General features: G+C 33.7%; 1 protein-coding gene across 2 annotated transcripts in view; it reads right to left on the reverse strand.

The window, feature by feature from the left end:
• The window catches only part of ash1 (histone-lysine N-methyltransferase ash1), a 354,192-nt gene that overhangs the window by 321,464 nt on the left and 6,249 nt on the right, over window positions 1–26,479 (reverse strand). For both annotated transcript variants that reach the window (XM_089641307.1, XM_089641301.1), the window contains exon 4: window positions 22,653–23,471. In XM_089641307.1, coding sequence (XP_089497433.1) covers window positions 22,653–23,471 — 819 coding nt within the window. The remainder of the gene's footprint in view (window positions 1–22,652; window positions 23,472–26,479) is intronic.

Here is a 26,479-nt window from a genome sequence, read left to right on the forward strand (position 1 = left end):
ATTTCCATAATGTTGAATTTTTCGAAATTAGCAAGCTATCACACGCAAAAGTCACGAGCCGCTGCTGGATGGGGGTTTCAACAGAATTAGTTGAAATAGTTAGATATTAGTTAGATAATTCTGTTGAAACTATCGCTGTTTGATTTTCGATTACTATTTATATTAATAAAAAAGTCCACATTCCATAAACCACTAACGCCTACAGGTTTCGTTTATACCCAAGCTTTATCAGGGTAGCGTAGCAGGTACTTGACGCTTAGGGAAGACTATTTAAATAAATCAATGGTTTTAAACAGTCGTACAGCAGGTATGTGACGCTTAGGGAAGACTATTTCATTAAAGCAATGGTTTTAAACGTTAGTGATTTATTCACATAAAACCACAAAATGATTGATTTGTACGAACATATATTTATTAACCTGTAAACCCAACGGTGGGGTCCAATGGACCTCACGCGTGATATTTTTTCGAATATCTCCTTCAGTTTAAATATAACATTGCAGTTTTAGGTAATCTTTTATAATAATAGGTAATAAGCAGTTTTATATTGCAAGTTTCCTCAGTTTTGCATTTGAGTTTTGTTTCATCAGTTCCCCTATGGCACATCTATGCTGAACCAAGTGACTGCCAGTGCCGTCGACTGGCTGAATAATCTCAGCATCCCCCTTTGACCTCCATCAACTATCCCCAACCAAACGAACAAGTAGTTTTATCAATGATGGGTAAATAAGCAACATACATGTACTTCTGAACAAGAACATGGAATTCAAAACCAAATATGACATCAATTTGTAGAGCAACTGTGCCATTGGCAGTGGTATTCTGTGAGTAGGAGTTTATCCGTTTTTTTTAACAAAGTAGGCGTCAATTCACACACAAATATTGAACAAAATTACAATAAAAATTCGAGTAAAAAGAAGCTACTTTTCCTTGTTCCGCATTTCAACACTAAAAAAGGTTGGAGTAAAAACCAACAAAACGAGGGTCGCCTGCACCTCTTGTCGGCATCCCATTTGTGGGGAAAATTCTGAAAAAATGTTGCTTAAATTGTATCCCAAGACCGAGTAATACCAAGATGATATTGTGATTCGTAATAAAATATTTTGGAAATTAAGTATTTGTTTTCATAAGCAATTCAATTTCGTACTCTGTTGGACCTCAGGGTAGGAATAGTAATTGTCCCTGGAAGGTTTAGTTTTAGGGTGGGTTAGTAATACCTACTGTATGTAACTAAAATCACATCAATATATCGACTGACCTTGGAAAATAAGGAAAATTTTAGTGTCGGTTGTAGCCAATAGCGAAGCAATGAGTTTTCAAGTTTTAGGAAAATAATTACAAATACAATCGCGCGGTTGTCACAGAGGATGAAAGACCACACATCTCTGTCCTGGCACACAAAACTGAACATCATCAACACTCATACACCGGCATGACTGGCATCACTTGATCGTGCTATTGGGATATATCTTGTATATAGTTTTACCAGGCATATTTTAGGTACATCATTTCTACTACATTCAGTTTTATATCGTCACCCCACTGACTATTTCAACTCCTACATAAACAATAATAATCATCACTGTTTAGAAATAATTCGAAAAGAGAGTTCTCTAAATTCTCAGGCGAATCTCGAAGAAAAATTACAATCTTTATTTTTGGAATAACTTAATGAGTATTTATTTATTGTTTTATTATAAAACATTGATATAAATAGAATTTTTAAAAAATATCTCGCTGTGCTTTCACAAGGCGGGATGTCTGTAGGTTCTACCATTTTTTTTTTTTTTTTTTTGTATTTCTTTGGCATTCACTGTGTAACAATTTCTAGACATTTTTTGTTGAAATCAACAAAAAAATTAATTCAAGCATTAATATAGTAAATAAAATAATAGCACCTTGCAAATCACCCCTATTGACAATGTTCCCCGTTATGTTGACACCTCCCTCCGTTTCCCTCTCAACCCCCTCCCTCAAATCCCTCCCACCAAAGAACCAAACTAAATAAAACCCCATATTTCGGCAATTAAAAATTTAGTTTTAAAATAGCTAGTTAATGACACGGACGTGTCGAAACCGGTCGCTAATTTTATAAAAAAAATTATACGTAACAAATGTACATTGTGAATAATAAAAACTCATTAAAAACAAAAAATGTCTACCATTTTTATTTAATTTAATAAACATAACACAGTATAATCATTTTGTTCGTAAATTTAGTCGATTTGTTTTTAAACTTGCCGGGGTGCCTGGCAAGGCGAGATTTCTGGGTTCAAGTCCTAGATGCGACCGTATCTTCTTCTGATTTTTTCTGTTTTAAATATTCGTTTAAAAATCGCTAATATTTTCTACCATAATTATTTAAAATTACAAACTGCCTGAAAAATGTGAAGGACGAATCTGTCGTTCGCAATGAATTTTAGCTGTGTAAAATCAAATATCGTATTCCTGACAAAGTAAATTGTCAATAATGCCGAAACTACAATAATAATCCAACAGTAAAACAAGCCGGAAAAGATAAAGAACATCTGGACGACCATGAAAATATAAAAAAAATTAAAATGCGTCAGAAAACTACGATACCTACCTACTTCCTTGTGAAGATGGTAGATAGATAATAAAATCAGATTTATTAAGGAGTAATTAACTCTCGGAGAAAAATCTTTCTATCGCTTTCTTAGGCAGGTATAACTGATTTCAATTTACGCCAAGGTTAGCCAAATCACAATATTTTTATTACCTTACTAAGATTGCAAATTCGAAGTCATCTATTAAAAATCCATATTAAATAGGCATGTAAAGCTGAGGCTGAAATTTACGACCTGTTGATATTTTAATTGATTTGTTGTCCGTTGTGGGATGCTTAACACCCCGATAAAGTTGAAAAATAGAAACAATTGCCCCTTTCAAGGAGAATTGTAACTGATAGGCAGCACGAATGGAAGCCTCAAATTTAATAGAACAACTAAATGCAATTCTTTTGAAAAAAAAAAACATATTATTCAATTGCTTTGGATGAATCAACTGATATCACCAACTCAGCACAGATTTTATATTTTATTCGGTATATTATAGAAGAATTTGAATGCCACGAGGAGTTACTCGCGTTGGGGACCCTTACGGGTAAAACACGAGCAATTTATTTATTTATTTATTACACGCCCTAGTGGGCTTTTCTTTTAAAAAAAAATACAAGCATTTTGTATCAGAGTAAACACTTAAAAATTAATACAATAAAGAAGAATGTAAACATAATGGCAAAAATGAATCCTTACGCATATAATTGAATTTAAAAGATTCAAAAAAACAAAATAGTAGAAGCGGAGAAGTTATATGTGTAACTAACTAACTAACCATCACGCCGTTTCCCCGCAGGGGTAGGCAGAGAGGACGGACCGCCAAACAACTCGGTCTTGGCACACACTCCTTGCCACATTCATACATACTCTTCTATTATTCTGACTCTTGACATGGCCCGACTCGAGTATCTGATTCACTTGATCGTGCCATGTCTTCCTCGGGCGTCCCCGACTTCTGCTACCATTCGAATTTGCATCATATATGCTCCTTAAACTCCTATCTTCGCTCATTCGCTCTACATGCCCAAACCATCTAAGCGTCCCTTTCTTAATCTTACTCATTACGCTTACATCAGCCTTGCACTCTTTGCGGATCTCCACATTCCTCACACGATCAAACATGGTTTTACCACACATACGCCTCAGGGATCTCATTTCAACAGCATTTAATCTACTTTCATTCTTTCTTTGCCAGTTCCATGCCTCACTTCCATACATCAAGGTAGGTACCAGCACTCCGTTGTGGACTGCTAACTTCGCTTCTTTGGACAATTTTTTGTTAGCGCCAACGGCGTTCAGTCCTCCATTAACGGAATTACATGCATTTACCCTTCTTTCAATATCTCTGTCAGCCTTCCGATCTCTCGTAAACATACTTCCTAAATACACAAACTCATCCACCTGCTCCAAGTATTCCTCATTCACAATTATATTGCACACTGTTTTCGTACTCTCTCTTTCAAACACCATTACTTTAGACTTACTAACATTCATCATTAACTCATTCTTCATGCATACTTCGTTCATCCTAGACACGAGAGACTGTAGATCATCTATACTATTAGCAATCAGCACCGCATCATCAGCATACAACAGGCAACATACTTTCAAATTATTCAAATTCGCGCCCAATCCCACATCTTTCAATTCTTGCATACAATTATCCATGTATAGATTGAATAACCACGGTGACATTACGCAGCCTTGTTTAACACCTTTTGTGATATCAAACCACCCCGTAAAACCACCGTTTACCCTAACACATGCAACGCTTCCCTCATACAGAGACGCAATTGCCTGAGTTAGATTTGTATTCACTCCATACTTGGACAACACCTTCCATATGTTATATGGGTACATAGGTCTATTTGTGTCTAGAAGAATAAAAGTGATAGAATATACCTACAACATTTATACTGATTAGTTTTCAAATGAAATATATCACCCAGATCAGAATATTTGTTTCCGAGATTGTGAAGTCTCGGAATCGGAGAATTTTGGTAAGCTAGTGTCCTGGTGTTATTGAAGTAAAGGGGTAAGAAATGTCGGCATGATTTTTTGGGAACATGGATAATTGATACATTGAAGTAATTCGGGACAGTCAATTTTAAAATGTAGTATTCTTTGTAACAGGATTAAATCTGTGCTTATTCTTCTTTCTGAAATTTTCAATAGAGACATTTTATCCAAGAGGTAATTGTAATTTATGTTTTGTGTAGGAATATGCAATTTATAATTTATAAACCTTAGAAACTTCCGTTGAATCTTTTCAATGTTATCTGAATGTATATTGAAAAATGGAGACCATAACGTAGAGTTATACTCAAGCATCTGACAAGGCTTTTATATAACATAATAAATGTTCCTAAATTATTGAAATCTTTTGCAGCTCTCAAAACAAAGCCAAGAGTCTTTAGGGCCTTGTTGATAATATTATTAATATGACATACAAAGGTGAGTTTACTGTCGAACATAATGCCTAGATCAATTATTTTATTAACACAAATTAAATTTTCATCATTTAATGAATATTGAAAAAAAATAGGATTACTTATTTTGGAAAAATAAATGAACTGGCATTTATTTATGTTTAATGCTAATTTGTTGATTGAGCACAATTCAAAAAGATAACTCAAGTTAGTTTGAAGTGTAATACAATCATTAATGTGGTTAATCTCTTTATAAAGTTTCATGTCATCGGCAAACAGTAGAAATTGATATCTATATATTTATTAATTTCAAAGTGTCAAAAATTTGTAAAATTTAGTAAGTGTATGTACAGACGGTGCACCTTCTATGACGGGAAAATATGAAGGGTTTATTGGTAATGTCAAAAAAATAATTAACACACCCAGATTCCCTCATTTGCTTTCATTGTATTTTACATCAACATAATCTCTGTGCCAAGGCTACTATTTTAAATGATACTTTGTAACTAAAATTGTTAACTATATTCGTGCGAATGAAACAAAGCATCGTCAGTTTCGTAACATGTTGCAGTGGAACAATGAAATAATTAGTGTGGATCTGCCGTATCATTCTAAAGTGCCAAGTGTATGTACAGACGGTGCACCTTCTATGACGGGAAAATATGAAGGGTTTATTGGTAATGTCAAAAAAATAATTAACACACCCAGATTCCCTCATTTGCTTTCATTGTATTTTACATCAACATAATCTCTGTGCCAAGGCTACTATTTTAAATGATACTTTGTAACTAAAATTGTTAACTATATTCGTGCGAATGAAACAAAGCATCGTCAGTTTCGTAACATGTTGCAGTGGAACAATGAAATAATTAGTGTGGATCTGCCGTATCATTCTAAAGTGCGTTGGTTATCACATGGACAAGTTTTAGTCAAAATTTTATCTTTGCGAGAACATTTAATTGAATTTTATGAAGAACAGAATCATCAATGCGAGTTAAAGAATATTAATTTTCAGAGGAATGTTGCATTTTTATGTGATATTATGTCACATCAAAACGACTAAAACCAATTCTATTTATGATATGTGGAAGAAAATTAAAGCATTTCGAATTAAGTTATCTTTCTTTAACCCTAGATTCATAACTTCATAACCTTATCTAAAAGGAACATTATTCATAAACATTCATCTCACAGACGACTAAATTTAAGTGACGAGTTTTGGGGTACTTGTAAATAAAATAAATAAATTAAGAATGGCACTCTTTAATTATGTTTAATTAGGTAACAAAAAAATAATAAACGAGTTAAAAATAAATTTCATCGGTACATTCTACACACATGAGGCCGCGATGGTCCATGCACATATACTTTTTGCATTGCTTGCATTGGAACTTTGTCATTTGCCGTTTTTTACAATCACAATAACCACAAACCTTTTTTTGAGTACCACTTGGACCAGGAGTTATCATGTATGAATTATTAAAGATGAAAAAAATATCTTTAAATCAAAATAGCCTGTTAAGCAATTTTCTCTTGTATCCCAAATCACGAAATCTCGCCAGTGATGTGGTACGAGTGCAGTTTAGGGATATAGCATAAACATAAATATTCATATTTAATTTGTTTAGTGAGGGTTCTCTGATATTTCGGATACCGCCCTTGGGGTGAACACGCTAACCTCTGACTGCCACAAAACTGTCTGGGCACACACTCCTTGCTTCATAAACATTCATGCATCGCTTTATACGTAATAAGATATATTTATTACAAGCTGTACCCAGCCACGCGTTGCTATGGCTCAGTCTGTCTGTGCAGGTAGAGAAACAAAGGCGCGTGTTACTTTTAAGTCCAACAGATGGCGCTGTTATCCTAAAAAGCTTGTTTTTACCTATATAATATAGGTATATAAAACACATCCGTATTTGAATGCAATCGGTGAAGAACTTTAGGAGATTTAAGATTTTGACGAAATTTAAACGAACATTTACATTTTTATTTACATAGATAGAAGATAGATAGATAGATTGTACCGACTCGTGAAATTACCCGACTCAAATATGTAATAATAATAATACTTTTGATTTGTATAGCGTTTTGGTGCAAAATCACCATTTATACAAATATACGTTATACAAATCTATAGTATCTATATGTCTACAGTGATCTTTCTTATTACTAACTATAAAACAGTAAAACTATTATTAACTTATTATCAACTTATTGTATCTACCGGTTCGTTGATCAATAATACAAGCTATATTTACAATGCATTTGATCAATGAACGCGATGCTGCGTTAGAATCAGAGATGTGCAAAATGGGTACCCCAAAACCATTTGAAATGCAAAATGGAAATGGGTCAAAACTTTTTCATTTGAAAATGCAAAATGGTTTTTAGAAAAGCATTTGAAATGCAAAATGCAAAATACCTATTTTCAAAATGCATTGAAAATGCAAAATGGTTTCTCAGGTCAAACAATTAAAATAATTATAGAATTTTTAAACAATTTTGCCATTTAATAATGGACATCAATGTAAAACAAACATATTACATGATGGTAAATCCATAAACACCACGACTACAGATTATGAAACCACAAAAAATTTGCGCGGGACTAATGTTGCCAACGTAAAAACATAGAAACTGCTATCTAATCTAACATTTAATATTACAGCGTCATGGCCCCATGTTCAGTACCTATTTGAATCAGTATTTTTTGTAATGGTATCACTCAATTGCCAGGGCTCCTACCAGGGAGCAACTTGACAAATGTAAATTATCTCTCATAGCGAGGTTGAGGACCGACTGATATTTGGGGCTTATGAAAAACAGATGAGTGGAGATAGTAGGAAGAATGTTGCAAAAAAGCATTTAAAATGGAAATGCATTGAGAAAAGCATTTAAAATGCAAAATGCAAAATGGTTTTCAGAAAAGCATTTAAAATGCAAAATGGAAAATACCCATTTTGCATTTTGCATTTCCATTTGAAATGGATTTATTTGAAATAAAGCACATCTCTGGTTAGAATGTACATATTTTATTATTATTTATTCATGTTTTTTACAGGCAGATAATTTGATTCACTTGATCTTGCTTGGTAAGGCCGTCTCGGCCGTCAATCAGACCAATTATTTTATACCTATTAAGATAAAAATGAGTATTATATTATTCGTGACATATTATAATTTTAAATAAGTACATTTGTGACCATTGGTATCAAAACTGGTCAACTCCACTTTAGGTGAATTTTCAGAAAACACCAAAACAAGTGCTGGATTTGACTATTTTTCATACCACAGCCGCTTTTTAAACCGGTTTCTCTTACAAAATATGCGGATATGACTGCTTTTGAAAAATAAGAACTGTTCTTTTGTTAATAATGAACACAGTTCAATACTTAGTTTATTTTTTTTAAATTTTGGATCTGACCAGTTTTGATACCAAACAACTCATTTATTAGAATCACTAGGATTTGGAACGTAAATACTTTCGAATTTCTTTTTCTCGGCTTCCAAAAAGTCCGGAATTCTTTGCCTGCCTTTGCCAAGATCCGAACTCTTGGCTCGGGACCAATACGAGAGTGCAGTGGGCAGACGCGGCCATAAAACACTTCTAGTAAATAGTGTTAAAGACAAACAACGCTGTTTCGATAGATTTTCGTTTACAAAACTTTCTTCAGAATGTTTTGCAATCGTTTAATCGGACTAACCGGATTCGTTTTAAATTAGGTTTGCGTTATGAGGTACTTAATTGGGATTTATGATTAAAAATCGTTATATTACTACATCTTTGGACAAGTGAAGAAGATGAAGACATACACTTTACAAAAAGTAATATAACACAAAAGTTCCAACTGCTCCTAGCCAGTGGTACATGGCATCCCCATTTGGGCAAGGTTGTGCAGTGTCGAGCAACACTGAACAGGCGGATCGGAACCGTTCGGAAAGGCCGAGCGCTTCCGATCCAGTCGCGTAAACAGCGAGCGCTGCGCGGAGGAGCCAAGGGCCAGACGGAAATTTACCCTGCTAGCGAGCACACGTTACCAAGCTAAGGTTGTACAGCTCAGTTGTAATAATATTATATCATAATACATCTGAATACGAACCATCCGCGTTTCAATCACACAACGAGCCTTGCGGTTCAGTAAAAAGTGTAGTAAAATACAAAACACTGCACTGTGGCGCAGCCGGTAGGAGAATAGTAATATGGAAAACAGGACAAAACAAATAATAGAAGTTGGTACTGATGGGCTGGATCGAAACATCAAAGGAATCGAGTGATTAATCGCTCCTCTGAGCAATTAATAACTCTTTCAGCGAGAGCAGTAGCTGCTGACAGACGCTGCATTTTCTATTCATATATGGTACATTCGTATGGCAACATTTTGGTAGTAAAGTAATTCATTAATTATTAATAACGAAGAGAACGCCATTTTTTAGACACACTTAATGTACGGGCGTCGTAAATCCCAACCTAAAAACGAATGAATTGTTCACATACTCGTAGCTTCTTCGGTTGCTAGATAATATCATATTTAAACGGCTAATACCTAACATTACCAACATAACACAATTACCAAACAATAATTGCTTAATCCCAAATGCATATCAAATCATATTAGGTTGTACGTAACACAATGCACCCGCGGGAATAATATCTCGATTTTGATGATGACTTATGACGTGACTGCTTTTATATCGATTAATTCTAACCAATGGACGTGACGGCTGTGGTTTCGAGTGACAGAATCGATTCCTTGTTCGATGTCGTTTCAAAACGACTGCCTCGGACTGTGTGATGATTTTTGACAGAATCGATTTGTCCATGACAATGAATCGAAATATTTCGACGGTCAAAATATCGAGTAAATCATCGATGCTTCATGGATTGTGCCCATCGCTAGAATTTGTGGTATTTTTTTTTGTTTACCATTTTATTATTATTTTTTTTTATTGTAACAATAAGTGTGTTTATTGTTTGTTCATGAGAAGTGTCAATAATTCATGGAAACATATTTATTAACCAATATACATACAGGGTGTATCGGCACGTACCCGACAAATTTTAACCAGCGATTCCTGAGCATATATGAAGTAAAAAATGTTATAGCCACTTTGCTGTTTGGTAACGTTTTTTTTAAATAAAAAAAATATTATTCATATTTTCACCACGTGTCACCACTGTTTTATCCTTTGTCAAAGTTTGAAAACCCATCTGGCAATATTTTATTCGAATTCCGTTGAATAATGCACGTGTGTACCTATATAGGCGCACTTTTACAATCACGACGAAATGGCACGGCAACATTCGTCTCATTTTTAACTATTATTATTTAGTGTGTGCGAAAGAGCGAAGACGCTTTTCGACATACTTGCTTATAACAGCTGTTGAACACGAAAAGCAAAGCCAGTGACAGTGATGTAGAGTGGAAATTTTTATTTTTTTTTGTTTTTAATTGAAAAAAAAATGCTACCCGACAGCAAAGTGCCCATAACATTTTTTACTCCAAATGTGCTAAGGAATAGCTGGTTAAAGTTTGTCGGGTTAGTGCCGATACACCCTGTATAATATATAATATTAGTGGTAACAATACCTCCCTAATTGAGAAATTTTCGTGTTTAGGGAGGGACACTATCAAATTGACAGTACTATACATACTTATCAGTTGTTACAGTTTGGATGCATGAAGGACTACTTTTTTTATACATAATGAAAATATAATTTGCAATTTTTTTATTTTTTTTGTGCATAATGAAATTTTTTATATATAAAGAAAATTATAAGATGGCATTTGTTTTGTACATAATGGAAATATAGGTTGGCACATCGTAACACATACTTAAAAATTATTTAATAGTAAAATGTTTTTTGAGTTTTTGTTTAAAAATTTCATAATTCCTCTCGGATTGTATTTCTATGGGGAGTTCGTTAAAGCATTTCATTGCTGAGTATGTGTAATGATGTTGGGTTGTTGTAGTATTAAGTTTAGGGATTATTATTTGTCCTAAGGTACTCGGTCTGGTGCTAAATGACTTTATTGTTAGTTTGTCTTTATGAATTTGAGGTAATGCGTTTCTTTGATAAATTTTATTTAGTGGTAATACTTTGAATTCATCGAATAATTTTTGGGTTGAATAGTCAATTGTTTGTTTAGAATAATTTTGATGAGTCTTCTATGTACTATTTCAAGTGGGGTTAAGTTGGTTTTATACGCTGCTCCTCATCCTATTATTCCGTATTGAAGAACTGATTGGGCTAATGCATAGTAAACCTTTAGTAGCAAAGATTTATGTAATATATTTCTTAGTTTGAGGAATACGTAATAAAGTTTACGTATTCTATTTACAGTTTGTGCATGTTCTGTCCATTTAATATGTTGATCTATAATTATGCCTAAATATTTAATATTACTTTTTTTGAGATTTTTGAGCATTTAGGTGAATTGCAGTTGTCAGTATAATTATTACAAGAGTTATGGATAGTTATATTGGAATTTATTGTTGGGTGCATTTTGTCTGATAATGTGAAAGTCATGAAATAGGTTTTGTCAGAGTTTAAGGAGAGGTAGTTGTCATCCAACCATTGTTTTAAGTTGTTTATTTCTACGTTCGCAGTTTGATAGGCTTCTTCCCAAGTTTTTTTTCTATGATTAAAACTGTGTCGTCGGCGAAAGATATGATTTTTCCATTTTTTGGTACTGTAAGCATTTCATTCACGTAAATGATAAACAATATTGGGCCTAGAACTGTCCCTTGAGGAATTCCAAATTCGGAATAGGTGGGTTCACTCAATATATTGTTAATTTTTACGTGTTGGTGTCTTTTTTGAAGATAACTTTTAAACCATTTTACAGAGTTTTTTCTGTACTAAGATTCTAGTACAGAAAGTCTAGACTAATACTCTGCATTCAACTTACCATTCTCAATCTTTAATAACTATGCTTAAAGTTTGCATTCTTTACAGATCTCCATTTTTTTTAAATATTATTTGTTACACCTCATGGAAGACAGGGGATATATCGCAACCCGGTTGGGCACCGTTGTGAGGCGGGTTAAGGCAGGGACCTCAGGAAGAGATTACATGGAGGAAAAACAGATGACGGTAGCTCGTTCCACGTGCGAAGCGACTTACACAATAACAAGTCGAAGAAATGACCCGTTCTATGACGAAGCCAACATCAACTGTGAACGGGTGTTCAGCAAGTATCCGTCGAGTTTCGCCCACTTGCACCGGTGCACAACTAGCTCCTTCGAGCAGGCTCCATTTAAATGCCTTTAGAACAGATTCAGAATGCCCCTGGGTGATTATCTCACAAAATTTGTTCAATAAATAAATAGCGTCATTAGGGATGGCACCGGTCTGTTAACAACAAATTGTCAATCAGACGGACCACTCTCATTTGCATAGAATAACACATATGTCTCACAGCATTCAGTCTACTTTCATCCTTCCTCTGCCAGTTCCACGCCTCACTGCCTCACAAGCAACACATAATATGTAGCTTTAAGTGACCAGCAAATCGAAGCCACAGTCAAGTTAGCCTCTCAGAAGCTGTACGTACTGCACGGGGCCCGCGGATAGTACATAACTGTTGACTCTGTACAAAACTTGAATTTGGCAGCCACCTCTGGTCTGGAGCCCTAACATACTTGAACAAAAACCCTCGAGTCTGGGCAGAAACGGGCGGTCCATTTGATTTATTCCCATATCTTAACAGACGGGTTGCAGTTTTTAGAGCACTTGTGCTCAGAAAACGCCTGCGTCAGGTGTGAATTTGTCCTAGTTCTACCGGTATTTCAATGGAAGATGCTCCGAGGGCTAGCGTCATTGATCCCTTCAGCCCCGGTGTACAACCGGAAAACACGCCAAACGCGAGCGCTACATTTGTATTCGGAGTCACTACCGAGTCACGAGTTAAGACGCACACAGTTTCGTCGCGCGTATTTTGTTAACGAATAATAATAATAAATATGTCTAATAAGCAAAGCATCGCAGTACTGGATGATTGCTTATTCTTGAGTGCAACATCCCGGGCTGTGGAATTTAACGGCCTCCTGTGTAACCCCCTCTTGCAACATGGGTCTCTTCAAGACCGAAGTTTAAAAACAACATTTCAGGGCCTCCTGTGTGGGGAAAATACAAAAAAAAAAAATCGACAAAAAAAAAAAAAAATTCTTTCAGTAATGGAACACAAACATTGAAACCGTCGCAGAACTTTGGCATCCTCCGCGGAACCCTGCAGTTTGAATATCGCCTCTAAATCATCACACATTTCAAGGCATTGCGTTCCTTGAAAACCACTGTGGAACCTTAGCGAACCCCTTAGGGATATCATCAATAATCAGATTGAAATAATAAACAATCATGGCAAAGTGAATATCGTTTTATGTCCCGTCTTCTTATTTAATTATTATAATACTAGGGTTTTTTTTAATATAATTCTGTTCTGTTCATTTCTTAACACAAGGAGGAAATCGATAATTGGTTGCATTTCTCTAAATAGTATAAAATAAAATTGCTATCGGGGTCTGTTTGTGCGCTTAGTTCTTCTAAACTACGAAACGGATTTTTATAGGGTTTTCACTATCATTTAGAGATTTTCTTCCGAAAGGATTATGTATATAATACATGCATATTATATTTGTAGAAAGAAGAGAGAAAAGTCGATGTTATTTAATATATTCAAACTTAACCTAACGCTGGCTAAACCTTATGAGATACATCAAAACAATGTATTACGGAATTGTATATCTTAAAAAGGTCTACAGAAAAGTTATATTTGGTATATGTCTATCTCCTAAGGTTAACCCGCAGCAACGCCGGGTACCTGTCACCCAGTTTGGTGTAATGCAAAAAATTATAAAATGTAAATGTTATGAAAATTCCCAAAGATTAATAAATAAATGAAAATCGTAGGATTCCGGAATAACTCAGTGGTATAATAAAAAATTAATGTGTGATTGGAATGGTTTCCATATCAAACACTGTGCGAGTTTTAAATTCTGGGTACAGGTCCATCAACCTTAGTTGACTTCATCACACTACTCACACAGATGCATAACTTACATACAGCGTGTTTTGTTTAGAATTTAATAAAAATACAAAACAATTAATTACTCTTTCGCAATTCAGAGTTGAAAGCGAAAGCGTGTTGAAGTCGGTTATATAGAATGTATTTTACCATGCCAAATATTGTTTAATTTCAATGTTATTAAACTACCGAAGATTATTAAAATAGTTTATCTGTATGTGATGGATGCGTTTTGAGTTACAACGCCAAATGGTAAAGAAACTCTACTTTTCATATTTCATTAAAGAAATAAGTTATATTGGTTGTAATTGTGCAGTAAGATCAGATGTTTCCTCATGGAATTATAATGAAATCAGCATATTGTTATGTTGCATGTTTCCCTATTGAACTAAGTTTGACAAGTCTACCATTTACAGTTCGGTAGAGAAACATTTGACTTGTTTCTCTACCGAACAATTTAATAGTAATTAAAACATTTAGGAATTTTATGGAAACAAATCAAATTTCAGGATTGATCGGATTAGAAGTTCATTGTATTAATCAAGCTTTTCCGGATTGTAATTGTTATGTTCGAGAAGTGGGAACCTTAGATCTACCTTTCTGAACAAATATCTCTTCTATCAAAATAATTTAATTTTTTCACATTTAATGTAATATTTTAGATTCGAATGTTAAGAACACATAGTACATAGGTACACGGATGAAAATGTTAAGAACACGGGGGAGATACGAACCGTGCAACTCGTATACAGGTACACGGATAAGAATATTAAGAACACGGGGGAGATTCGAAATACTCTTCTTCTGAAACAAAGATTTACATAAACGAGAAGCTTACGCCTGCCAACAACCAACTTCTTTGGCTAGCAAGATTTACAAAATCTATGGGTTAAAAATTTGCAAAAAAACCAGGATTCACCAATAATCTACACGAAGGACGCGAATGATATTCCACTATAATAATTCAGACCCCATATAAAAAAGAAAAATAAAATAATCTGACACAAAAAGGCTTACGCAGACAATATTGTTCCTAAAACTCAAGAATGCGATAACTTTAATGAAATAAATGCAATTTTCGACGATACTAACTTCACCATGCTGAACATGAATATAAGAAGTATCCGATGAATTCTGTATCTAATACTAACTGAAACCCAAATGTGAGAATGTGTCCCTTTCAGCTTACCTGACTTTAATACCTTGTCAATACCCTCTCTAGACCAGTCATACTCAACCTGCGGCCCGCCAAGCTATTTTGTGCGGCCCTCAATACATTTAATATCAGGAACATGATTTACAAAATCTGGCATTCTATATCACGTTAATTTGAGATTAATTGCGACTTTGACGTACAGACATTGAAACCCAAAGAGGATAGTTGTTGTCGTGTCAACATCAGATCTGATATAAGAGTGTTGCTACTGTACACGCTAGATCTATCTCCAAAAAACAAAGATTTGACAGACAATATTTTTGCTCGTGGCAACACATAAATTTTGACAGATCCAAAGTTAAATGCGTCACAGTGTTGGGGCTTTATTTCAAGTAAACATTACGCGGAACACGGATACGATAGCTTTTTTTGCTGTCTTATAAAATAGTTATTTTAATTTTTGGGAATTAGTTCCTGAAAAATACAAGACTGTCAAAAATTGTGCCTGCCTGCTCCTCACATTGTTTGCATCAACATATCTTTGTGATTCATCATATTCCAAAATGAAATATGCAAAAAACGTATACAGGAATCGACTTACTGATTCTCACCTTGATGACGTATTGAGGGTAGCATGCAGCAATTATAAACCCGATTTGTCTAAAATTGAAAATTTGTTGAAAATTTATCCCAATGTCAAAAATCACACTAATTTCAAAATAAACGCTTGGTCACATGTTACTTTTGAGTTTTATTTTTTTCACTATTGTAATTTTTAACGATGGGTATGCTGATAAGTGATATGTACTATTATTATTCTTTTTTGGTTATATTTTTATAAATCTCAAATGGTTTTCCAAAAAAACGGGGGTGGTGGGTTTCATGATATTGAATATAATATATAATATAGTGTTGCGGCCCGCATAGCTTTACATACATATGAATGTGGCCTGCAGAAGAAAAAGTTTGAGTATCATTGCTCTAGACATACCTCGCATGATAGCCTTACTTTATTTTATAATAATCTATCTTTATCCAACATAAACGTAAATATACCAAAATTCTATTACTCTTATGCTGTCCATGTAACTTTTGCTTTAAAGGGAAAAAAATATTCTGTATTGGCTATATATCGATCTCCTACCTTCAAAATTGATAGATCTGCTACCTTCAAAATTGACATAACAGACCACTATCCGACCTTCCATGGTCATTGTGCTGTAAAATCACCTAGCTACACAGATCAAATTAACCGTCAGCAAATCAAAACAAACATTAATTACCTATCTCTATTCTCGGTCCAACATCCTATGTACCTTTTTACACACCGAGAAGCTATACCTACCCGGTTTGGTTTTCATCAGAGCTTACAGCCTCTCTTCAGCAAAAAAAGAGTCAACACAAAAAATTCAAACAAAGTAAATCCATAAATGATTATATAATCTTTAGAAAAACTAGGAAAAAATGTAAAGATCTTTCCAAACAATGTTACAAAATGTACATAACCTCTGTCGAGGACACTGTCTTTAAATCCAAAAACCTTTGGAAATTTCTTAAAAAAATGAACAATGAAAACACAGACTACCCGCCAATAATGCAAATGAATGGAATCAGTGCAAACAATACACAGGATATTGTAAACCCTTTTTTGGACTTCTTCAAAAATGTATATGATGAAGACACTCCAGATGATAAAATACCCGAATACAAGTTTAATATGACCACAAACTTAACAAACTGCAAAATCACACAAAAGTGTTGCGAACAAAAATTACTTTCCTTAGACACTGACAAATCCGCTGGCCCAGACAACATTCCACCAATATTCCTCAAAAAATGCTCTAATACATTATCTAAACCACTCACATTACTATTTAACCGTCTCTTGTCCCTTGGACATTTTCCAGACTGCTGGAAATCTAGCTTCATTACACCGATCTACAAAAAAGGAGACGATACTGACATAGCTAATTATCGCCCCATTTGTATACAGTCAGTACTGCCAAAGCTTTTTGAATCATTGGTCCTTGATGAAATCTATCCCAAATTAATAAAATTAATTAATCAAAAACAGCACGGTTTTATCAAAGGAAGATCCACCGCAACTAACTTAACGGTATTTCAAAACTTCATTAAACAATCATTTGCAGAAAATAAACAAGTCGACTTTATATATACAGACTTTTCGAAGGCATTCGACAAAGTATCCCATAAACTACTAATCCAAAAACTATTTGCTCTAAAAACTAAACAAAAAACTTTAATTCTTTACAAGCTATTAAACTATTATACGTATCTCTAGTAAGAAGTCTAATTGAATATAACTCAGTAGTTTGGTCTCCATCTTACAAAATTCACATTAACAACATTGAGCGAATACAAAATTTTTTTCTACGTTTTATAAATTTTAAATTAAATATCCCTGTCGAAGACTTAAAATACAATTTCTTATTAAATACTCTTAAAATACATACATTAGAAGATAGACGTAAAATAAACGATTTAACGTTCTTATTCAAAATACTTAACTCTAAATTCGACTGTTGTGAACTTCTGCAACTTATAAACATACATACACCCACAGTAACAACACGACAAAATACAATATTCTACAGCAGCACACATAAGCGTAACTACATTGCCCACTCTCCGATACAACGACTTCACACCATGGGAAATCATTACTTGGGTGATGTTGACATATTCAATACCAACTTGGCAAGTTTTGTGGATCATTTAAAACATTTATTTCACCAATACTCCTAAACACATGTAAACCTACAAATAGCTGTAATTTTCTGTTTTTTTTTCTTGTGTTTGTATGACTTGTTGCATAGCTTTTATCAAATGTAATATTTTTTTTTTGTAACTTTTAAAGTATCTGTCAAATTAAAATTATGTATACTACCAACCATGTAAAAGCCCTCTGGGCGTTAAATAAATAAAAAAATAATAAAAAAATAAAAAAAACATTAGAACAACCCTAGGACGCGCATGTCTCCGCCCCTTCTCCCCACTTCTACAAGGACGAGCGTGAACAGATTTCGACCAACTATTTTAATAAATTAATTATTTTATTTTATTTGTCTACCGACAAATAAAACTAAAAATTAGAACATTTTATATATTCAAATAATGATGATGATAGTATTACAATATATGTATATTGTACTTTATTTGGCATCAAATCGGGTAAGAATCAATCCAATGTTAAAAAAATCATCAGTTCCATTTAAAAAAAATATATATTTTCTTCATGTTATTTTCGTCATGTTATATATTTTATTTATGTTATTTTTATTATTATTTCATGTATAACTACCATAACACGGGCATTAGCCTAGTATGGTAGTTAAAAAAATGTAACATGTAAACATTTATTAAATAATAAATTTAAAAAAATAAAATAAAAATATATATATATGATTCATATGAAAAGCTAACGAGTTATTATTATTGTCCTCGAGTTCATCAACAATGTGATAGATATTCCAATTTTTTTTTTTGGATACCAATAATATGTCGAACAAAGTTACTCCAATGCTCTGGCGTAACTTTTTCGATACCTTCTTGCATAAGTCTTACGTCATTAATTTTGAAGGAGGTATTGTTTACTTTGACATGCTGTTGAACCATTGACCACACCGTAAATAAAACCGATCAACACCAACATTCACAAATTGTATACGTATATTACCTATCTATATCCTTGAATTGTAAAAAATGCATTGTTGCAAATCAATAGTCATACAAATAACACATAAATAATGTGTTCCTGTCCTTTTTTGTTTTTCGTAATTGGTGATAATGAATTTGGACATATCGGCTGAACATCCATTTTATCACAGGGTCTGAATGGGTTAATTTCTCTATGCGAAGGCACTCAGAACGAAAGCCAAGGACAAACTGAATTGTGAGCGGAGACAGGAATCGCAGTCGAGCGATGGTGAAGGAACGTAGCGGGAGGGGGTGGTATGCGCAGAACAAACCTAATTTAGTACACGAGTAGGATGTTCTTAACTTGGATCGAGAATAGATATCTCACTGACAGCCGAAACATGGGACTCAGTGTTTTCTAATAATTACACAAATATATCTCTAAATAACTTTTATGAGATAATTCAAAACCATATTGAAAAATGTTATGAACCAATAGCAGCATCAAAAAGTAAACACAGACACAAAACCATGGATTACACGTGGACTAATAATCTCAATTCAGCATAGAAATAAACTGTTCAAATTTTATAAAACTCACCAAAAGCATTACCTATCCAACAATGAAGCACAAAATTACAGCAAACGTAACCATTATATAGAATTATCTAAACACTCTTATAAAAAAATGCAAACACCGGTATGTATTACTTTGAACAACTACAAAAAGCACATAATGACTCACGAAAAACATGGAACATCATAAATGATATCTCAAACAGGAATCAAAAAGAACACAAAATTCCTCAATAAATTATAACTGAAAATAATATAATCTTTGATAATCCTAAAGATATTGCAACCAATTTCAACCACTTTTTTACAAAAATCGCCTCTACCCAAATTGTCAATAATCCTTCTCTTAGCTTGTACTCTCGGCATGAACCCCCAGACTTTATGAAGGCTAAAAATTCTACCTCCGAAGTATCCAAATTTACCGAAATCGCAAACCACATTGACAATCTAAATGCTAGGTCTGCAAATGGCCCTGACAACTTAAGTAACACTACAATTAAATCTATAAAAAAACATATAATCAAATCATTAAACCATATATTTAACGCTAACATCATCCCAATACACAAATCAGGACCTTGATGTAAAACAGACAACTACAGACCAATCACATTAACTTCTCAATTGTCTAAGATATTAGAAAAATGCATAAAAAAACGTATCGTCGATTTTCTGGAAACAAACTCACTCCTATCACCTAACCAATATGGCTTTAGAACTAAACTAGGTACTGATGATGCTATATTTAATTTAAGGCGAAGCTTAATGCCAAATCACTATTTTGATTAATATTTATAACGAATCGGTGTACATTATGAATATGAAAAATATGCTTTAGATAAATTGAAGGTTTTCCTATCGTTTCGCTTGAGTAGAATACAAATAAAAAATAAATTATTCAATAAAAAATATAAATGCAAACTACTAAAAATTTTTTTTTTCAATGGAAATAAATGTATGAACGCATAAAGGAAACAACTTTTAAAAAATACAGTATTATAGCCAAGATTATCTGTGACAGTTTGACTTGATTAACTTTTTTATAAAATTATTTACAAAATAAATAAAAAAACAGTTTTTTGCTTGAATTCGAACGTTTCTAGACTCCTTTTGTCAAGCGATTTTAATGCCTATTACCTACGATATAAGGTATACCAAGAAAATACACATTTTTGGCTTGTAACTTCCTCTTAACCACATTTATTCTAACCCATATTTGAGCAATTTTGATTCAGTAAGACATGGTGTGCCACAAGGAACTGTATTGGGGCCGCTACTTTTTCTAATATATAAAAATGACTTATGTAATATTAATATACCTGGTAAAATTTTCTCATTTGCTGACGATCCAAGGAAAATCATGGGAAGATACTACTAATAAAGCTGACAAATGTATTACTATTGTCAAAGAGTGGCTAGATAGAAACCTTCTTACGCTAAATTATGATAAAACTATTTTTATTAATTTCTATAACACACAGAAGTCGGCTCCTAAAACTAATCTTAATTTGAAGTTTCATAACGTAAATTGTAACCCAAACACATGCTGTAGCTGTGAGGAGATGAAATCTGGAAAACTTATGAGGAAAGTATTTAGGTGTAACTATAGATTGTTAACTTAAATGGACCAGTCATACAGACATTTTTTTTTAACAAACTGAGATACCTAAAATATATTTAAAAAAAATGAGTAATGTAGTAAACATAAAAACCATGAAATTAGTTTATGACTCATTAGTTCATTCATCTCTTTGAGTGGAATGGAATAATTGGCTGGGGCGGAACTTTCAACAATATGTAAAACCACTAGAAATTGCCCAAAAATCAATGATTAAGATAATGTACCAAAAAACTAAATCCTATCCCTCTAAACAATTGTTCCAAGAACTGAAATTTTGGACCTTAAGTAGACCAATAGAGTTCAATGTCTTAAATTTATTTACATGCGACCAAACAACTTTATCAAAAATTCAAATCGTGCCAGCCAAAGACATGGCGCTTGTGAATATGCTGTGCCTCACTGCAAAACCAGGTTGGCCCAAAGTTTTAGTTTTTACTGCTTCAAAAATGTATAATTCTTTATGTACAACCTTAAAAAGGGCCACGTGTGTAAATCTTCAATCTTTTAAAAACTACATCAAATCTTGGCAAAAAAACACTGAACTAAATATTTTTTTTTTATAAGTTTTAGCAAAGCCATTTATTACGTTTATATCCATAGACAGTTTATTTTTTATTATTTCACATACATTCAAAACAGCAGATATATTTTATTGTTTGTTATGCTTTGTTTGCTAATTCACTTTTTAAGATGTCTTCTTTAAAAACTAGTAGTTACCTTATTTTTTGTGTTATTTTAAAACTCTCACATATTTCATGCTTTAGTTTCTTGTATTGAATCTGTATAGTAACTCTTCTAAAATAACTTAAATTTATATTTGCTATGCAACGCTAGAGCATAAAATATGAACTTGGATGTTTGATTTTTCAAATTTTTTAAAATATGTTTTCCAATGTAGTCGACACGCCTAGTAATAGTTTGACGATACAATATTCAATTTAAATTAGTTTAATTTAACATCATTTCAATACAGTCCATTTTATTTACAAACAGTTTGTCACATATAATTGTAAAATGGGGGCTTCAGCACAGGTAAGCAACGAGTGAGGCTCACATAACCCAATAATATTTTATTAAAAAAATTACTTTTAATGTGGCAATAAAAAATATTAAATAGAGCCCTCAGAGACTATAATATGACTATGTATTGATGGCAGATGCCACCTCTAGTCCAGCTGTCAGATAGATTCACTGAAGCCTTTTCATTTTTTAGTAGCAACAAATGCATTCAGTCTTAAATTATTATTATTTAATTACCTACATTCACCCTTCCGTATTTTCCAAACATCCATCCACTTGATTTAACGATTCACCATACATAACTATGCTACGTAGCATAATATACCGAACCTAATATAAATTCACCGAGCAAATAGCTAAGAACTACACGAAAATGTAAATAACTTAAAATTAAATACCCAAAAAAACACACTGAAAAAAACCTATTGAATATAGATACTCCAATTACACTGTTTAAGAATGTCGTTTTCATGATTATAAAAGATGTAATTTGCAAAAAGCAAGAGGATAAAATGAAAATTATTAGACAATAATATCTGAATGTCACATTCTTTAAGAAATGAGGAAATAAAAAAACTTTACCTTAGTTTTGGGTCTGCCTCTGGTTCGCTTCACATTCTTGACTTGGGGTTTCATCTTCTCCGTCAATACAGAGCCTGCTACCGCTTTGATCTTCTTCCGTGGCTCCGTCTTGTTGCACACATTCACAGTCACCCTCCCGCGCTTTACTACTTTCCCGCTATCCTCCACATTAGCAGTGGCGCTAGTGGCCTGAGATTCTACAATTCCCTTGTCCGTCACTTTCCCGGGAGTGTCTGGTAGTACTGCACAATCGCTATCACTGCTGGCTTTGGAATAAACTGTGGCTGTGAGCTTTGGGCCATTCCTTGCCGGTTGAATTTTCTTAGCTGGGGATTTATCTTTACACGGTGACGTCTTAGCTTCGGTGCCCAATTCACTATCCGACGAAGAATCGTTGTCAGTTTGCGAGCAATCGCTGCAGGAATCGCTCGTAGAACTCGAGTCAGATAGTTCAGACTTCTTTTTCATCTTAGCTTTATTTCCACTAAGAGTTTTTTGTAGTTTTTGAGTTTTAACAGGAGTTTTTTCAAGTTCTCGTTTCTCATTGTTTGCTTTCTCGTAGTTACTTTTTCTTGCAGCCGCCGTGGGCACTGGTTTCTTCTTTGGGCTGGCGGCTTTGGGGCCTGCCTTGGAGTCGCGCGGAATGGCGGCAATCTTGAGACGCAGCCCGGTCTCCGAGGAGGTGACGCTGAACTGCTGCTGCAGCTTGGGCTTGGCGGGGGACTTGTCGGCTGCTTTGGACTTGAGGCTGGACACATGACTGCTGTCACTGGATTCAGAGTCGCTGTTGCTCGAAGAGAAGGAACAGCTCTCAGAATTCTGAAGTCAAACAAAATACGGCCATTAGTTGAATATAAAAATAGATACCTAACATGTTAGATATTAATAATTTCACTATAATTTACATAATTTCAGGTGAAAATAATCCATTCTTCCAGAGATACATATATCTATAACTAAATTAATTTAAAAGTTTCATTACGAATGTCCAAAATATTGTAAATATAGAAATGTAGGGAATTTTCAATGACAATCTCTGGTAATATTCAGTGAAAGCAATTTAACCGATGAAACCACATCACCAACTATAGTGCGGGTATCGGTTAACACCGGTGTTCACACTGGGAACTACTAGCAGAAAACAGTTGGGTTAATATACAGGGTGTTAAGGGACGTACTTGACTTCTTTAACCAGTGATTCCTGACATTCATTTCAAGTAAAAAATTATAATGATGGAACCTGCGACGCCTGGGTGGGAACCCGACGCATCTGTCCACTCTACTGTTATACTAAGTAGAGTAAAACTAGACCCAATTCTAGTATTTAGTTAACGGCTGTCGCCATATTGCAATGTCTTTCTGGGTTTGATGTGAACAAAACTTCAGGCGTTAGACTTCTGGCGTTAGACTTCTGGCGTTAGACTTCTGGCGTTAGCGACGATTCATTTCATTCATCCATTTAAGACATATTTCCAGCTAATAATAAAAACTAATTTTATAAACACCCTGATATAATAGAACTTCCTCCTTCTTCTAGCGCTTGTAAAATTAGATTGTTAATTTTAGTTTCTACATATGTAAATATATATTTTATTAAGATAGTAGTTATAGGCCTTAGTCGTAAGTCTCTAGATATAAGTCTCAGAGGTAAGTCAGTAGTTCTAGTGTTAACTATTTAAGAAATATATTTGTACAGCGCCCTTGAGGTGATTTCTCATGAAAACGGCGCTATATAAATTAACCAAATATTATTATTATCGAGGCAGCTGAAACGGTGACATGAGTGAGACAGATTACGCTCATAATGGAAAATCACATTTTGGAGCAGTGCAGATATATAACTCATCCCGTGCTCTATCGACGCATGCGCGAAGCGCCTTGAAGGCAACTGAATTTTGCACCACTTTCTTTGATCATGCGTAATCCAATGCGTCTGGAATGAATTCGTTTAGGAATAGTAATTTACAATGTTAGCGCTACATCATTCACACATCGGCACTCGTTTGCGGTGAATTTAAATGATTTCGTGAGATTTTCAGTGATGAATTGTGTGAACGCTGTGATTATTTCATGAATGTAGCTTAGTTGAGTGATTAATTAACAGCTAATTCTGTGTATAATAGGTTCATTTTAAATTAATTTTTATTAAAATTTCTGCTGGCAATTTCAGTCACGAGTCGCCTCTGCTAGTGTAGCTAAATTCTCAAAACCTTATCTAATAAATAAAAACTATCCTAGCCTAACTGAGCCTCCAGTAAAATATCTCAATTATTTTTATTAAGGTATGTTTATGTTTTTTTCTGTATGTAACATGAATTTTATGTGGAAACTTCACTGGTTAATGCAAAATGTAAATATTGTATAAAATTGTAAAACTGTTTGTTTCCCCAATAAACTAAACTAAAATAAAATCTTAATTGTTTAAATAAAAACATACACAATATTGATAAAAAATAGGTTTATCCACTCAAGCAATATATATGTTCATGTATTTATACACGGTGTCCGGAAACTCGTAGTACAAGCGGGAAACTGGAGAATCTACACCACATGGGGAACCCAAAAAAACATAAAGTTTTTGATTTGAGCATTTTCAAAAAAAAAAAAAAAAAACCAAAAAAAAAATATTTTTTGGCTATTTTAGGGTTTTCAAGTTTCTTCTGGTGTTTAGGGTTGAATAACAGATGTTTTAACCCTGCAGAGCAGAAATATTTTATGATTACACCGGGTTAAATGAAGGGTGATTTCAAAATAATGCTTCAAATCCGAGTTTCTTCATTTGTTTTACTTTCAAATAGTTTTAATTAGTTGGGTACTTTGATCTTTAGTAATAATTTATAAGAATTTGATTTAAAAAAAAAAAAAAAAAAAAATCAACTTCAAACTCGATTTACTCGATAACGAAAGCTCAAATAAAAAAAATATATACTACAAAATCGACTCCAAATGTGATGTAGATTCACTAGTTTCCCGCTTGTACTACGAGTTTCCGGACACCCTGTATATGTAGAATAATTTTCTCGGTTTACCAGCGTAACGTAGTCCTTAAAAGGACTTTTTAATTCCTGACGTTTCGGACAGATCTCACTGTCCATCTTCAGAGGCCTTATGTCTTGAATTTTGTCTCAAACTGAATGCTTTCGCGTGTCTGTTCGGTCCAGAAGTCGAGATACAAGTATGTGCTTATCAATTCTTATGTCTAGGACGAAGTATGCATGTTGAAAGTGATTTGACGGTAGAGGAGGTGGCGGCGGGGTTGGCAATATGAAGCGGTATTGGCCATTTTGTTCCGACATTGTGATAATTAACGTATTCGATTTTACTAAAATTTTAACAAGAAACCTGTTCATTCATTCATGGCCTGCAATCCGTTTTTTTAAATAAATTAGCAAATACTCATTTTTCACCGCATTTGTATATAAACAATATGTAATAACTATTACCCAGTTATTTTCACATATAATTGAATCTGGATTGCTTATATCCATTTCTCAATTTTTCTCAGTTGGTGGGGAAACCTTAAACATTTTAGGAATAATTATTGGAATTTGTACATAAAAAATATTTATACCTAACATTTTAAGGCTACATGAACGTTCCTTTTCATGAAACATATCTTCCACCACCTTCACCACCTCTACAGCAATAACAATAATTATATAAATAAATATGACAAAAAACAACACATTTTTGCTGTAATACAACATCGCTTGTCGCTAATAGTTGTTGTGCTGGTTAAGGTAACATATAAAAAATTTGCTCAATATATAATAAAAAGGTATGTGTGCCTTTCAGCTTTGTAATATATATTTTTTTCAATAAAAAGA

This window comes from Hesperophylax consimilis, chromosome 2 (genome assembly GCF_061612785.1).
Source record: "Hesperophylax consimilis isolate HC1 chromosome 2, BYU_Hcon_1.0, whole genome shotgun sequence".
Classification (NCBI taxonomy): Eukaryota; Metazoa; Arthropoda; class Insecta; order Trichoptera; family Limnephilidae; genus Hesperophylax; species Hesperophylax consimilis.